General features: G+C 45.2%; 1 protein-coding gene across 1 annotated transcript; it reads right to left on the reverse strand.

Moving 5' to 3' along the window:
* Window positions 1-7,257: 7,257 nt before the first annotated feature.
* On the reverse strand, window positions 7,258-14,626 carry LOC309524388 (hepatic lectin-like). Its single transcript, XM_082209026.1, has 6 exons — window positions 14,431-14,626; window positions 12,331-12,438; window positions 11,141-11,200; window positions 10,279-10,430; window positions 8,896-9,008; window positions 7,258-7,596 (listed from the first exon to the last, which is right to left on the reverse strand). The coding sequence occupies exons 1-6, from the start codon at window positions 14,519-14,521 to the stop codon at window positions 7,461-7,463; spliced, it is 660 nt and encodes a 219-aa protein (XP_082065152.1). The 5' UTR covers window positions 14,522-14,626; the 3' UTR covers window positions 7,258-7,460.
* Window positions 14,627-15,091: the final 465 nt, after the last annotated feature.

Genomic DNA, 15,091 nt, shown 5'->3' on the forward strand with positions numbered 1-15,091 from the left:
CATCTATTTCTTTCCTTCCCCGCTCCTCCTCCTATTTCTTTGGAAGAATGGGGGAAGTTAAAACATGTGCCACCCACTGGTTTCAGGATTTAAGCTCCTTTTAAGAGGAACTTTTAGACTTTTATAATGGCACTTTAAGAAATGGTCCCTTCCTCTGAGAAAACCAGACATTGCAGCATGATATCTCCATGACCCATTTTATCTGATCTTGGCTGGATCTAGAGACATCAAAAAAGCATTTCAGGAAAACGCATTGTAAACTTCATAGTGGGAAATCACATTGGCGAAATAAGGAACTCCATAGTGCGAGTAGATAAATAGGTACTGCTGTGGCAGGAAGGTAAACGGCGTTTCTGTGTGCTCTGGTTTCCGTCACGGTGTTCCATTGTGCCAGAAGTGGTTTAGTCCTGCTGGCCACATGACCCGGAAAGCCGTCTGTGGAGAAACACTGGCTCCCTCAGCCTGAAAGTGAGATGAGCGCCGCAACCCCAGAGTCGCCTTTGACTGGACTTAACTGTCCAGGGGTCCTTTACCTTTCTTTTTTAACCCTTTATGGATGCTGGCAGAGCAGTGTGGAAACAGAAGCTGAGTTTATGTGAATGGAGGAGAACTTCCACAGACCATGTGTGGCTGTTTACTTTTACCCTACTTTTCTCTTTCTCTCCATTGTAGGTATTGCCATACCAGATACACGGCCCAAGAATCCTGGGAACTGAAGGGCCCTGGGACATGTAGCCGTGAGGGGTATAATATAGTTCCCAGGATTCAGTGGGGATGTGCTTTAAATGTATGTTGTGCACACAGCCATCACCTCCTCTTTCTGTGTTTCCTCCCTTCTCTTAGCATTAATTACTCAAATGCTATAATTAATTCCTAGACTCCTCATGCCGGACACATAATCTTGTTATTCTGAATTAAAATTAAAGGATCACTTCAAGCCAAAGTGTTTACTGTTAAAATATGTGTGGGAATTCCTCACCCCGAGAGGAGCCCATTCTGTGTGAATTACCTGCCCTGTAGAATCTGCCTCTGGCAGGAGATAAGTCCAGAGCAGAGACTCATGCAGAGACATCGCTGTAACTGAGCCCATTGTGTGAGCTGTCCATATGCTTGGCAATGGCTGTTACCGGGGAGGGGGCTTGACCCCTGCAGCAGCAGCACCCCAAAGTTTATACATGCCTCCAACTATGTGTCTTCTCCACTCTTCTGTTGCAATACCTTCATGGGACTCTTGTGTTCACTTCCCTGAAAAATTATTTGGAAAACGCTGACTCCAAAAGTTGCTCAATCTAAAACAAGCAACAGTTCTGAGTTCATAGAATCATAGAATCATAGAATCATAGAGTTGGAAGAAACCACAAGGGCCATCGAGTCCAACCCCCTGCCAAGCAGGAAACACCACCAGAGCACTCCTGACATATGGTTGTCAAGCCTCTGCTTAAAGACCTCCAAAGTAGGAGACTCCACCACACTCCTTGGCAGCAAATTCCACTGTCGAACAGCTCTTACTGTCAGGAAGTTCTTCCTAATGTTTAGGTGGAATCTTCTTTCTTGTAGTTTGGCTCCATTGCTCCGTGTCCGCTTCTCTGGAGCAGCAGAAAACAACCTTTCTCCCTCCCCTATATGACATCCTTTTATATATTTGAACATGGCTATCATATCACCCCTTAACCTCCTCTTCTCCAGGCTAAACATGCCCAGCTCCCTTAGCCATTCCTCATAAGGCATCGTTTCCAGGCCTTTGACCATTTTGGTTGCCCTCCTCTGGACACGTTCCAGTTTGTCAGTGTCCTTCTTGAATTGTGGTGCCCAGAACTGGACACAGTACTCTAGGTGAGGTCTGACCAGAGCAGAATACAGTGGCACTATTACTTCCCTTGATCTAGATGCTATACTCCTATTGATGCAGCCCAGAATTGCATTGGCTTTTTTAGCTACCGCGTCACACTGTTGGCTCATGTCAAGTTTGTGGTCAACCAAGACTCCTAGATCCTTTTCACATGTACTGCTCTCAAGCCAGGTGTCACCCATCTTGTATTTGTGCCTCTCATTTTTTTTGCCCAAGTGCAATACTTTACATTTCTCCCTGTTAAAATTCATCTTGTTTGTTTTGGCCCAGTTCTCTAATCTGTCAAGGTCGTTTTGAAGTGTGATCCTGTCCTCTGGGGTGTTAGCCACCCCTCCCAGTTTGGTGTCATCTGCAAATTTGATCAGGATGCCCTTGAGTCCATCATCCAAGTCGTTGATAAAGATGTTGAATAAGACCGGGCCCAAGACAGAACCCTGTGGCACCCCACTAGTCACTCTTCTCCAGGATGAAGAGGAACCATTGATGAGCACCCTTTGGGTTCGGTCAGTCAGCCAGTTACAAATCCACTGAGTGGTAGCATAGTCAAGACCGCATTTTACCAGCTTCTTTACAAGAATATCATGGGGCACCTTGTCAAATGCCTTGCTGAAATCAAGGTAGGCTACATCCACTGTGTTCCCTTCATCTACCAGGCTTGTAATTCTGTCAAAAAACGAGATCAGGTTAGTCTGACATGACTTATTTTTCAGAAATCCATGCTGACTATTGGTGATCACAGCATTCCTTTCTAGGTGCTCACAGACTGTTTGCTTAATGATCTGCTCCAGAATCTTCCCTGGTATTGATGTCAGACTGACTGGGCGATAATTATTTGGGTCCTCTCTTTCCCCCCTTTTGAAAATAGGGACAACATTTGCCCTCCTCCAGTCTGCCGGGACTTCGCCTGTTCTCCAGGAATTCTCAAAGATGACTGCCAGTGGTTCTGAGATCACATCTGCCAGTTCTTTTAATACTCTTGGATGCAGTTCATCTGGCCCTGGAGACTTGAATACATCTAAACTAGCCAAGTATTCTTGTACTATCTCCTTAGTTATTCTGGGCTGTGTTTCCTTTGCTTAATCATTTGCTCCAAATTCTTCAGGTCGGGCATTGTTTTCTTTATCAGAGAAGACTGAGGCAAAGAAGGCATTGAGGAGTTCAGCCCTTTCTGTGTCCCCTGTTTGCATTTCACCATCTTCTCCTCTGAGTGACCCCACTGTTTCTTTGTTCTTCCTTTTGCTACGAACATACCCATAAAAGCCATTTTTTGTTGCTTTTAACCTCTCTAGCAATCCTGAGTTCATTCTGTGCTTTAGCTTTTCTGACTTTGTGTCTACACGCGCTGGTTATTTGTTTGAATTCCTCTCTGGTGGTTTCCACCCTTTTCCATTTTTTGTACACATCCTTTTTTAATCTTAACTCAGTTAAAAGTTCTTTAGATAGCCACCCTGGCTTCTTTAGGCACCTTCCATGTTTCCGTCTCATTGGTATTGTCTGACGTTGTGCTTTTACTATCTCCCTCTTAACAAACTCCCAGCCATCATGAACTCCCTTTCCTTTTAGTATTACTGTCCATGGGATCTCACCCAGCACTTCCCTAAGTTTTATGAAGTCGGCTTTCTTAAAGTCAAGAAATTGAGTCCTAGTATGCTTGGCTGCTCCTTTCCGCTGTATAGTAAACTTCAGAAGAGCATGATCACTCGCGCCTAATGATCCTTCCATTTCTACCCCACTAACCAGGTCATCAACATTGGTTAGGACCAGATCTAAAATTGCTGTTCCTCTTGTTGCTTCTCCCACTTTCTGGACAATGAAGTTGTCTGCAAGGCCAGTGAGGAATCTGTTTGACCTTATGCTCTTGGCTGAGTTTGACATCCAACAAATATCCGGGTAATTGAAGTCCCCCATTACTACTATCTCCCTTCCTTTTGCATGCTTGGCCATCTGTTCCAGGAAGGCATCATCTATGTCCTCCGTTTGGCTTGGGGATCTATAGTAAACTCCCACAATGAGGTCTCTGTTATTCTTCTCTCCCTTAATTTTGACCCAAATGCTCTCACTTTGGCTTTGAGGTTCTAAATCTTGGATCTCTTCACAGGTATACACATCCCTGACATATAACGCCACTCCTCCTCCTTTCTTGTCTGGTCTGTTTCTCTGAAATAGATTGTATCCCCCCATTATTACATTCCAATCGTGGGACTTATCCCACCAGGTTTCAGTGATGCCTATTATGTCATATTTAGTTTGCTGTACAAGAGCTCAAGCTCATCTTGTTTATTTCCCATGCTTTGCGCATTAGTGTACAGACATTGAAGTCCATTAATCATTCCCCCGTGTCTCTTATTTAAGGGTTTTTTCCTCCCACCACTAGGTCCAAGGTCGCCTGCACATTCCCTGAGGACTGACTTTGCTGCTCGTCTTCATATACCTGATCGACTGTAATGAGGGAGAGATCCTCAAATGGAGTCTGCTCTTCATCATCCATGCTAGGGGAGAGGACCTCAAAGCGATTGTGTATTTCTAAACAATCAGAGCGAAATCAAGAAAGCATTCCTTAGCATTCCTTATATAACTACTCATTCTGTCCTTATTTTTAAATTATTCCTCCCAGTTTATCAAAATCCCAAAGCTTTGATCAGCTTAACGTTGCAGCCACTATAAACTTTTCCCACCAACAACTGTAGTATCATTGGGCAGCTCCTGGGGGAGCTCGACTGAATTGAGGTGCCTCCATTTGGGGCATTGCCCTTTAAGAAAGCACTCTGACTCCAGGGGAATTATCTGGTATAACAGGGATCAGATCTTTCAGAAACCCAAAATTTTGCATTCCTCATACAGTGCATCAAGCTGTGAGGTGTTCTCTGCTGCTGTTCTGGAGAAGTGAATTTAAAGAGTCCCATGCAAGCATTGCAGTGAAAGTGTGTCAAAAGAAAAGAGAGATGTAGTCATAGAGTTGCCTGCATGGTAGGAGGGAAGGAAGCCTCTGCACATGCACAGAAGGCTGCATCCAATGTTCATCACACTCAGAGTACACCTATTGAAATTAATAGACTGAGTACAATATAGCCCCCTGATCCTGGCTTCCTGAACAAAACCCCAGATGGAAAATCATAACCAGAGTGGAATGCAACCTAGCCTGAACAAATAAACTCTGCCAGCCACGTTTTAATGACAAAGGGACATGTAGAAACTTTCTTTTGCCTGTGTGAGACTGATGTTGAGACAATGTGTGATTGACAAGGGCATGTCTGGATCTCAGATTTCTGCCGACACCACTCTTCTTCTGTGACATATCCATGATGTTTTGATGACACTGTAAGAAATGTATTGTGGGAAACTGTGAGGACTTTTAAAAACTTGTGTAACCTTTCTTCTGGGCTTCTTCTTCTTTGTTCGCTTTACACATCAAAACCTTTGTTGCAACAAATAAACGATCAGGCCTCCTGGCCACTGATTTGCTCCTTCATTGCTTGGCTGAAGTCTCTCATTTTCTGACCAAGCCAGGACCCGCAGGGCTAGACTCTAGCAAAGATTGGAGATGCCTTAAGTAGCACACCCCAAGACTTGTCCTTTTCATGTACAGATGGCAGTGATGTAACAACTGCTTACGCTGCCCGCATAACATGCAGGTGTGGAGGCTTGCAAAGCAAGGTCTACAAAAGTGCTGTTCAAAATCCCTAAACTGCAGAACTTCAATGGCGTGTGTGAAGTGACCCTAATTCACCTATGGGACTGTGTTGAGATGTCTGTTGGCTGAGGTTTTGGGACATGGGTGTAGTCAAGGGAGGGGGTCAGCTGCCCCCATTAAATCAAGTAAATCAATACTCAACTAAATGAGGTTCTGCCCCCCAACATAAATCCTGGCTATGCCCATGTTTTGGGGTTCATTCTCTGGGAAGCAAGTTTCGACTCATGGCTGTCAACTGGTCTCAAATTAGGAGCTTTGAATCTTTTGGTAAAGCAGTTTTGCAGAAATGATTATGAAACCCTTTTATGAAGAAAAACTACTCATCATTTTTTTTTGAAAAAATAAATATAGTATATTGCATAAGATGCTGCTGGAATTGCTTACTATGTCAAAATACCAAAGAAGGAAGGAAATATCCTATGTTCCTAAAAACCAAAGTAAAGTTTATGGGCCATATTCAACTACTCTATTTTGCTAGCACAATGGGGCTTCCCCTCCTCCAAAGACACCGGGTGGCTGGGCTCCCAGAACAGCATGTGGCACAGGGAAATTGCTCCACTGGGCAAGCAGAAGTGCTATGCTGGATTCTATCCTAGATGTCCCTGAACCCCATGATGAGGGGACTCCCTCCTTTATGCCCAAGAATATGGTAGTTTATTCAGTCCAAATTATCATGCCCCTGCTGTATTTGCACATCAGAGAGTGGGAGGGAGATGCCCTCACCTGATGCAGATAACCTTTTGGTGTCCCCCCCCCTACACCCCCAGCTCCTATTCACCAAGCTGTTATCTGCCCATGTGTGTTCAGATGGCTGTTAGGGTCTCTTCACATTACTGCCCACTCTGCATCCAGTTTTCTGATCAGACTCAAGCTGGTTTGAAAATAGAGACTAACTGAACAGCAGTCTTTGGCAAGAAACCACAGGATCAACATGCATTGTGGCTAATGTCATGTGAATGTGGCTTAAAAAAAAATAGCAGTGAGGTGCAGAGTCAGTGGTATTGCGCCAGGGAGGCAAATCTGGCATTTGAGGCTTAAAAAAAACAAACCCAGACCCCCACCTTCCAACCAGCTGATGTCACTCTGATGGACAAGAGGATGGGTTTGATTTTGTCTTAGTTGTGCGCCCACTTCTCTAGAAGAGTAGTGCTGCTTGCAAAGGGGCTTCCAAACAGCCTCTCACTGCATTGAAGTCCCAACACCTGGGGCATCAAAGTGCAGCATGAGCTGATGTCCCTATGATTTCCCTACAATTTCAGGTGTTTGTCAGGTGGGTGGTCCCAGTGACTTGCAAAATTTGGCACTCCAGGGGTGAGGGAGATAACACACTCACACCCCACTTTCACATACCATCCATGCCCCAAATTCATCAACTTTCCATTCAGGCTCATCTATATACAGTTACACCCCATTCATAAACACCCACACATTCCTATTCTACCCCTATACACACCATACATTTAAAGCATACCCCAAGAATCCTGGGAGCTGCAGTCTTCCCCTCACAAAGCTATAATTCCTAGCACTCTTAAAAACTACAGCTCCCAGAACTGCCTTTAAATGTATGGTGCATATACAGCCATAGCCATTTAAACCACTACTGGCCTTATTCTTTCTCTCCTTCCCTCCCCAGGTGTGGCAACTGGGACTACGTCTCATGGCATACAGAAACAACCTGTAAAGAGGAATTGACATTGACTCCAGCCTCCAGACATGATTCTGATTACAAAACTTTACTTAGAGTATAATATGGTTCTTATTAAATTGCTTAGAAACAAAAAGATCTTTATATAAAAATTCTAGCTACATTCAAGTTGTGCAGAGTCTTTGTCACTCTAAAGCAGATAGTTTGAAGTGGAGAAATGGCCTGCTCTTGCAGCCCTGTTCCTGCTAGTTGGTGCCTTTTTTCATGGTTCTTCCTCAGGAAGGCAAAGGTTTCTCACATGCATAGAAGCTTTGAAAGTTACAGGGCACATCATTCCATTCCCCAGCCTCATGGACCTGGGCACAGTCTTCCTTGGTTTCATGGTCGTTGGGCTCGCCTTGCCTCCATTTCCTAAAAGAGGAAGGCAGTTAAGATACCCTGAAGAACCTGGCAAGAGTTCTTCTCTGGCCACACCATCCTCTGCTCCCCCTCTGCCCCCAACACTAGAACTGCCAAGCTATTCCTTCTCTATTTTCCATTCTTCACTTGGACGGCTTTGGACACAGTCACTAGCTGATTTGTGTTGCTTATCTCGCTCCCTTCTTCCATGCAATTCAAGGCATCCCACCCAGGCACAACCAATCAAAGAGGCTCCCTTTAACTGACAAGCAGCTGGTGGTTGGTTAGAAGGCGCATCTGCGGAGGAAACAGTGCTCCAAAGCAGCAGAGAAAGCAGCTTGTATTGAGACCACTGCGAGCAGCACCTGGAATACAAACCTCTTCCTTTGGAAATAACAAAAATGCTCCTTTTAGAAATGGAGCTTCCCCCCCCTTTCCAAAGGAACTTGCAAAGCCCCTTTTTGCGGTGCTTCCGAAAGTGCTATGCAAAGGGCTTTGCAGGTCCTGTGCTTGGGAAACACTGAACCCTGGGCTTGCTAAGCACTTTGTCCAGAGCCTCCCAAACACCTCATGATCTGCATGCTTAGGAAGTGTTGCACAAGGGACTTTGCAGGCATGGCCAGTGGTTAGTGCTTTCAAAGCCCCCTTCAGCCAAGGTTTGCCCCTTATGTGCCCCACACCTGAAACTGTCTACAGGCTGCTGGTTCCCTGCTCCCACCTCAGCCATTGTTGTTTCTCTTCCCACCCATGGTGGCAGCTGCTCCTATTCTGTCAAGCTGGAGCAGGCTAACCAACGTGGTGCAACGTGGTGCATTCCAGATGTGATTGGCCGCCAGCTCCCATCAGCTGGGGTTGGACTAGATGGCCCTTGGGGTCCCTTCCAACTCTACAATTCTATGATTCCCCATTTACAATTCCCTGAGTCTGTCCAGTTCTATGAATTTGGGTTCCTACACATGGGGCTGGGGAGATCCTGATCCAGAGTAAAAATCTGGACTGAGGTTGCTTGGAGGAGTCTGCTATAATGGTGGTATAAATCAGGAAGGGTGAGCCTCTCAGAAAGGTCTGCCAACTCTCAGGGCAATTTGTGGGTGGTGTGAGAGAGAGTGGGGTGCAGCAGAAGGGGGGTCAAGCGGTCAAGGGGGGTCACCAGGCCAAGGACTGTTTAGCTACCCCTGGGATAAAGAAAATATTGTAGACCAGGGGCTCAGCAAAGCTCCCGTCTCTGTTGTCTTCCCAGGATGGCCAAAGCAGGAGCCTTGCCAAGTGCTTGCTGGGTCACAGGACACAGTTCATGGTCTTCTGTCTTACTTGTAGTTGTTTAAGTAAGTGATGCCATCAATCCACCTCCATTGCCCTTCTTCATTGATATCAGTGAGTCCAATCCAAAAACGCTCATTCTTGGTTCGAGACTCTAGGAAATTCTGCAAGACCAAAAAGGAGAAGATGGTATCAAGCTGGAGAGGCTGCTCTGGTTCCATATTCACAATCATCAACACAAATTAGAAGAGTAATTTCATTCACAAATTGTAGGCTCAGTACAGCAGCAGGTTATGTAAAATCAAGAATGGTTCCTGTGAGCTGGGATCAGTAAATCCAGGCAAAAAATAAGGATCCCTCTGTACCTCAGCACCCATCTGTACCTCAGCATTCCACTGCAGTCCTAGACATGTCTACTCAGAAGTCAGTCCTACTGAGTTCAGAGTGGGGCTTACCCCCAATGATGAGGGTATAGGATTGCTGAGTGCATGATTCAGTACTAAGATGTACTTCCAACCAATCTGCTTTCACTGGGGGTGGGGCCACATCTCGTCAAATCAATCCCAATGAAGAAAAACAGAAAAGCTCCCTGCCTCTGAGGAAGATGCTCCCTGTGTTTCTGCATGAGTCCCCGCTCTGGGCTTGCCTTCTCTAGTCAGGAAGCATCTTGATCAGCAAACCTGGATTTCCAGAGCCACACTTGCCACTAAATATCTACAGAGTGTCCACATCTTCTACTTTACAGATATCAGTCCTCTGTTTGAAAGAGTTCTCTATTTTAAGAGCTGGCTAGCTGAAGTCCAGGTTAAAGATGCAGAAGGGAGAGCAGAGATCTTCAAGCTGCCCACTCACATTTAGCAGCACTGTGATAGAGGACTGAGCAGGCACACACAGGAGAGAGGGTATTGCATTCCTATTTAAACTGAAGCCATTATATCTATATTTGTGTTTATCTATATAGCTAAACATATTCATATGTAAATTTTATGTAACTCTCCTCTTTTTTGATACTTTGTTTCATTTTTGTAGGTGATTCATAAGTGGCCACCATCACTGTCTGGCTGGTCTTTCACTCAGGGTGAAACTGAAATCGCTGACAATCACCAGCAGCTGAAGCATCACATGCAGGAAGTGTTTTGTACTGTTTTCTCTGCCTCTTCAGCTTGCATTTAAAGGTGATCTTACCTAATTTGCACCTTCCAAAACAATATGTGAACCTGAGCAAAGCCATCATTCAACATTTTAATTTCTCTGAATTTTGCAATGCAGTTCTCCGACCAAGTACAAAAAAAGCATCTATTAGGGTAATATTCGCACATAAATGCACCTATTAGTAAAAATAGCATAACAAAATGCATTATAGCTTTCCAAAAATTCACTGAAAAGGCAACAAATCCCCACCACCCACCCCAGCCAATACTCCAGCACCTTTACCTGCTTGGCCTCATCATGAATAACCACCAGGCTTGAATTGCGCTCTGCACAAAGTGACTTAGCCGTGTGCCAAGTAGCCTTCCGGAGGGAGAAGTAGTAACACCGACCGTCAAAGTATTCCCATTCCCTGCTTCTGGAACCACATGGGAACACTGGCAAGAGAGAAAAGGCACAGAATGAAAGCCCTGACCGTGGCTTCACCCAATGGACTGCAGGTGGAGCGGGCACGCTCCGGCCATCCTTCCACAGCCTTCCCCACCAGGAGGAGAGACGTGCCATCTTTCTGTTTTAATATAGGCATGCTTTCTAAACTGTGAAGAACAGTTACAATGTGGGGTTTTTTAGTGGATAAAGAAAGCCTTTTCTCCCTCTCTCAGCACAGCACTGGATGGGGGCATCTCGTGAAGCTGAAGGCTGGAACATTCAGGAGAGACAAAAGAAAATACTTCTCCACAGAGGAGATAGTTAAGGTGGAATTTGCTCCTCTAGGGGGCAGCAATGCTCATCGAGGCAGCAGCAGCAGCAGCAGCAGCCAAGCCCCTTTCATCCCTGTAATCCTGAGGGTTTGCAGCACATCAATGGCACAAGCTCATGAGTTACACCTGTTTCTAAGCTCCTCCAGCTCAAGGGACTCACAGAGTTCCGGGCCCAGGAGGTGCTTAGAGTTCAGGCTTCCCTGGAAGATGCCGCTTTGATGGTGAAGACCTGCCTTCTAAAGCCAGGCATTGGAGGAATGATTGTGGGTGATAAATTATGCCCCTCCTGCAGTGGAAACAGGCTCTCTGGCATAATGCCAGGCGAGAGCCACCTCCCCCAGGCTATTGCAGCCGCAAGCCCCAGGTGGTTTTGGCAAGACACTTACGCTCCTTGCTCATTTCTAGCTGTTTATGTAACTTTTTCGCTTCTGAGGAAAACTTTGACCCTGAAATTTTAAGAAGAAATACAAACACATACAATGTTATCAGTTCATATGAGGCAAAAAGAGATATGGTGGAGAGACCTCTTCTCTCATTCCATTTGAACTAACCCAGAATAAGCCAGACTCTGGCAAGCTGGAAGCCACATTTGTTAGAACATGAATCCTGCTGAGAATCCCACTGGGAACTCAAATGGCAAGGTAATTTGAGGGGAAAACACTCTGTACATGCTCAGATTTAGACACACTGGCCACTTTCCATGTTCCAAGTTTACCAAGTTTCCTTCCCTCCTTTCCCCAGCTCATCAGGAAAAATACGAAAGTCATCATGTATGATCAACTAGAAGAGCCATTTTGAGTAAAACCTTTTTTAAAAAACAGTGGTGGGCCTGATATAACAGTGCAGTCACTTCATCAAGTGAAAACCTAACTCTCCTTCGCCCGACTATACTGCGAAATATAGTTCTGCAACTTTGCAGCCGTACGCCGTACTGAAAAGCTTCCCAGCCCATGATGTCACCAGGAGACTTCCTGCTAGTCCCCAGAACTGTCCATATATAAGGACATGAACATCATGCAGCACTTAAAATATTCTCTGTGGGATTTCCAGCACTTATTTAGATTCTTGATCAGGGATACAGAACGTGTGGCCCTTCAAAGGCTGCCCTTCACAAAGCACATCTGCAGATATGCACGTTTCTTCTTCAGTTGAATTCTGCATCCTTGTCTGCCATCAGAGGCCTTGCTTCTAGGCAGCAAGAGGGGCCTTCAACCACATCTGTGGCTAGTTATGGCGTTGCCGTCTCAATGAAGTCCTCATCCCTACAGCAGGCCTCCCCACAGCACTGCTCCAAGAAGGCCAAAAGCAAGAAGGCAGACCCTGAAGGAAACAGGGCTGGGCTGGGCGGGTAGCCCAACAGCCTGAATCAAGGTCAGGGAGAAATGAACAGGTTGTCCACAGACCAGCCTTGGGCTCTGACTCAGTAGTCAGTCGGTGGCTACAAGTCCAATCTGGTTATTTTAAACTGTTTTCAAACTGGGCTTAAATGTGAGAGTCTGAATTGGGGGGTGGGATTGCTCCCACATTTTGTCATAATGCTACTGAAGCGTTTCAGACTTTGGAGTCCCTTAATTACCATTGGAGAGCAGAAGCCCCAGCAAGACGATGATCAGCAGGTAAGCGAGCGCCAGGAGCCCATAAACCAGGAAAGAGGAGCTCCATTTCCACCGGAGGAAGAATCTGTCTTCAAGAAGAAAGATAGCAATGAATTTCAAGCAAAATTGTATGAAGTTGGCTATCAAGTAACATCCAGTGGGGTCACTCTGGGTGTCTAAAATTATGAGAAGTGTAAGGGATGGACCATGTTGGTTTTTGTTGCTTTAAAGGTTGGTTCTCCCCCCCCCCCCCAGTTTATGGTGGACGGTGAATTAAGCAGAGCAGTTCTGGATTGATGTGTTTGAGGGCTGTTGGCAGGAGGGAGGTACATGTGTTCCAGGCCCCCAGCCAGCAAGGGCCCCAGACTCTTAGCTATCATTTAAAAAATGTAAATGAATCAGACATTTCTAAAGGAAATTATGAAACAGAGTGTGGAAACAACTTTAAAGCTTTGGCACCTGGGAAGCAGCAGCGTTGCTTTGGGTGCATTGACATCCCAACCAGCAATGGAAGAACAGCTCAATTTCAGTCGCCCACTTTCTCGTTCCAAACTTAAAGTCACACCCCCACATTTCTGAAGCATTTCACATTTATATGTAAAAACCCCTCATGAAGATTCATGAGCATAATATTGTGAATTTATCCTATTAAATATATTTTTAAATGCAGTTTTCACTAATGTATGTATTTTACAACAATTTCCCTCAATAATGCATCTTGTATGTTGTTTTCACAAATATATTCATTTTTATGCACACTCTCCTCAGATAGATGCATTTTTGTAAATACTGGTTGGAGAACTGCACCACAAAATTCAGGGGCGTTTAAATTTTGTAGGATGGCTGTGCTTTGATTCTCATATATGTTGTCTCCAGTCCCAGCTGGCTTTTCTAGCCGCCTTGGGTCCTGACCCAGTAGTCAGTTGGAGGCTATTCTACAAGTCCAAGTTGGTTATTTTAAACAGTTTTCATGCAGTACTTAAATGTGAGAATCTGAATGAGGTGGAAATGAATTAGGCAAATTTGCCTTTAAACATGAACAAAATTGAGTTCCTCATCCCTACCTGTGACTAAACCTGACTAAACAGAGCAGCAGGGACCCAGGAGCTGGGTCTGCTGGTACAGGTCCCAGAACATAGCAGTGCAATCCACCATATGTTTTCTTGGAATAAGTCCCATTGTGTTCAATAGAGCTTACTCCCAGGAAAGTGAGAATATAAATGAATTAGACCTCCTATCTCCAGGTCAAGTGAAGTGCAAAGTAGTAAACTGTTGTTAGAGACCGGGTTGGCCAAAGAAAGTTTGACAAAAGTCATGAGCATGTAAATTTTCCTTCCAGCTGTATCTTAAAATACCTGCCACTGCCAGTCTCCTGCCCGAGCATCTCCTCTACCTGGCACCAGCTGTACCAGGTACCTGAAGCCAGGTAAACACTTTGTTGCTCAGTGTGCAGTTTCACTGTGGCTGCTTATTGAAGTGATGCCCACTCTAAAGCCATTGGAAGGAAAGAAAACCCCTTTACTTCTCCCCTATCCCAAATCAGCTGTAGACTCCCATCATAAAAGCCAATGGACATATTTATCTGAAATTTGGCAGGTTTTTCACCCGAGGAATTCTGATTCCTCTGTGATATCTACTATTTTCCAACCATTTGCTCAGTAATATCATCTGTTTTCTAACCATTTGCCCATAAAACACTATGGGATTAAGTGACCCCCCCCCCTAATGATACAGTCTTCCCTTACGGGAGAACCACTGCAGCTATTTGGCAGGCATCTCTCCCTCGGAAAGGAGGACAATGTCCGCAAATTTTATCAACTTCTGCCCAGAAATTTAAGTTATGCACATTTCTGAGTCCCTGGATATATATGCCTGTACTTTAGCAGGGGGACTAGGCCTGCCAGTTTGGTAAGCTTCTGTCCAAAGCAAGTGGACCACTTAGATCCATCTTTGAGTCCACCTAAAGGTGAATTCAGATCTGGACTCTGTTACCACAAAGTGCTTCCAGATGAGAGAGAGTGCTTCTGAATTGCCAAATCTGGATCTAAATCTTGAGGCCAGGGCACACCCCAAATATTTACCTGCTGTTCTGGGTGCCTTGGCTTCTTCCGTCTCTGCCAGGTATACACGGTCTCCATCTTCCTCTTGCTCATAAACACCAAGTAGAACCATCTTGCTCTTGTTTTCAAATTTCTCCTCTTGCTGGGTTATAATATGAGTGGCAAATTGAGGAACTTTATCAGGAAATATAAAGATCTATTTCCTTCCCTCTCCTCCCCCTATTTCTTAGGAAGATCAGGGGAAATTCAGACACGCGCAGTCCTCATTTCAGGGAATAAATTTCCTTAAGAAGGAACATCAGTTTCTGACCCCTCCTCCTCCCAGTCTGCTTCCTCTTCTCCCTCTGACCACTCATCATCATCATCCCACCAAAAGCTGTAGCCATAAATAAAATAATTGTTTAAGCCCCACACTTTGTTAATGTTTTCTATGGTGACTTAGACACATGAGTGTGTGCATGCACGTGCGAGTATCTCAAAGAGATGGGGCACTCGTGTAGTACAGCTGCTGTTGTAACAATGGCTGTTGCCTGGGCAGGGGAGGGAGTGTTGAGCCCTGCAGCCCCCTCCCCAAAGTTTCAACCTGTGCCCCCAACCATGCATCTTCTCCACTCTTCCCTTACGATGCCTGCATTGGAATCACATGTTCACTTCCCCATAACTGCAGCATGAAAATTTATTT

Source organism: Podarcis vaucheri (assembly GCF_965113315.1).
Source record: "Podarcis vaucheri genome assembly, chromosome: 2".
Taxonomy (NCBI): domain Eukaryota; kingdom Metazoa; phylum Chordata; class Lepidosauria; order Squamata; family Lacertidae; genus Podarcis; species Podarcis vaucheri.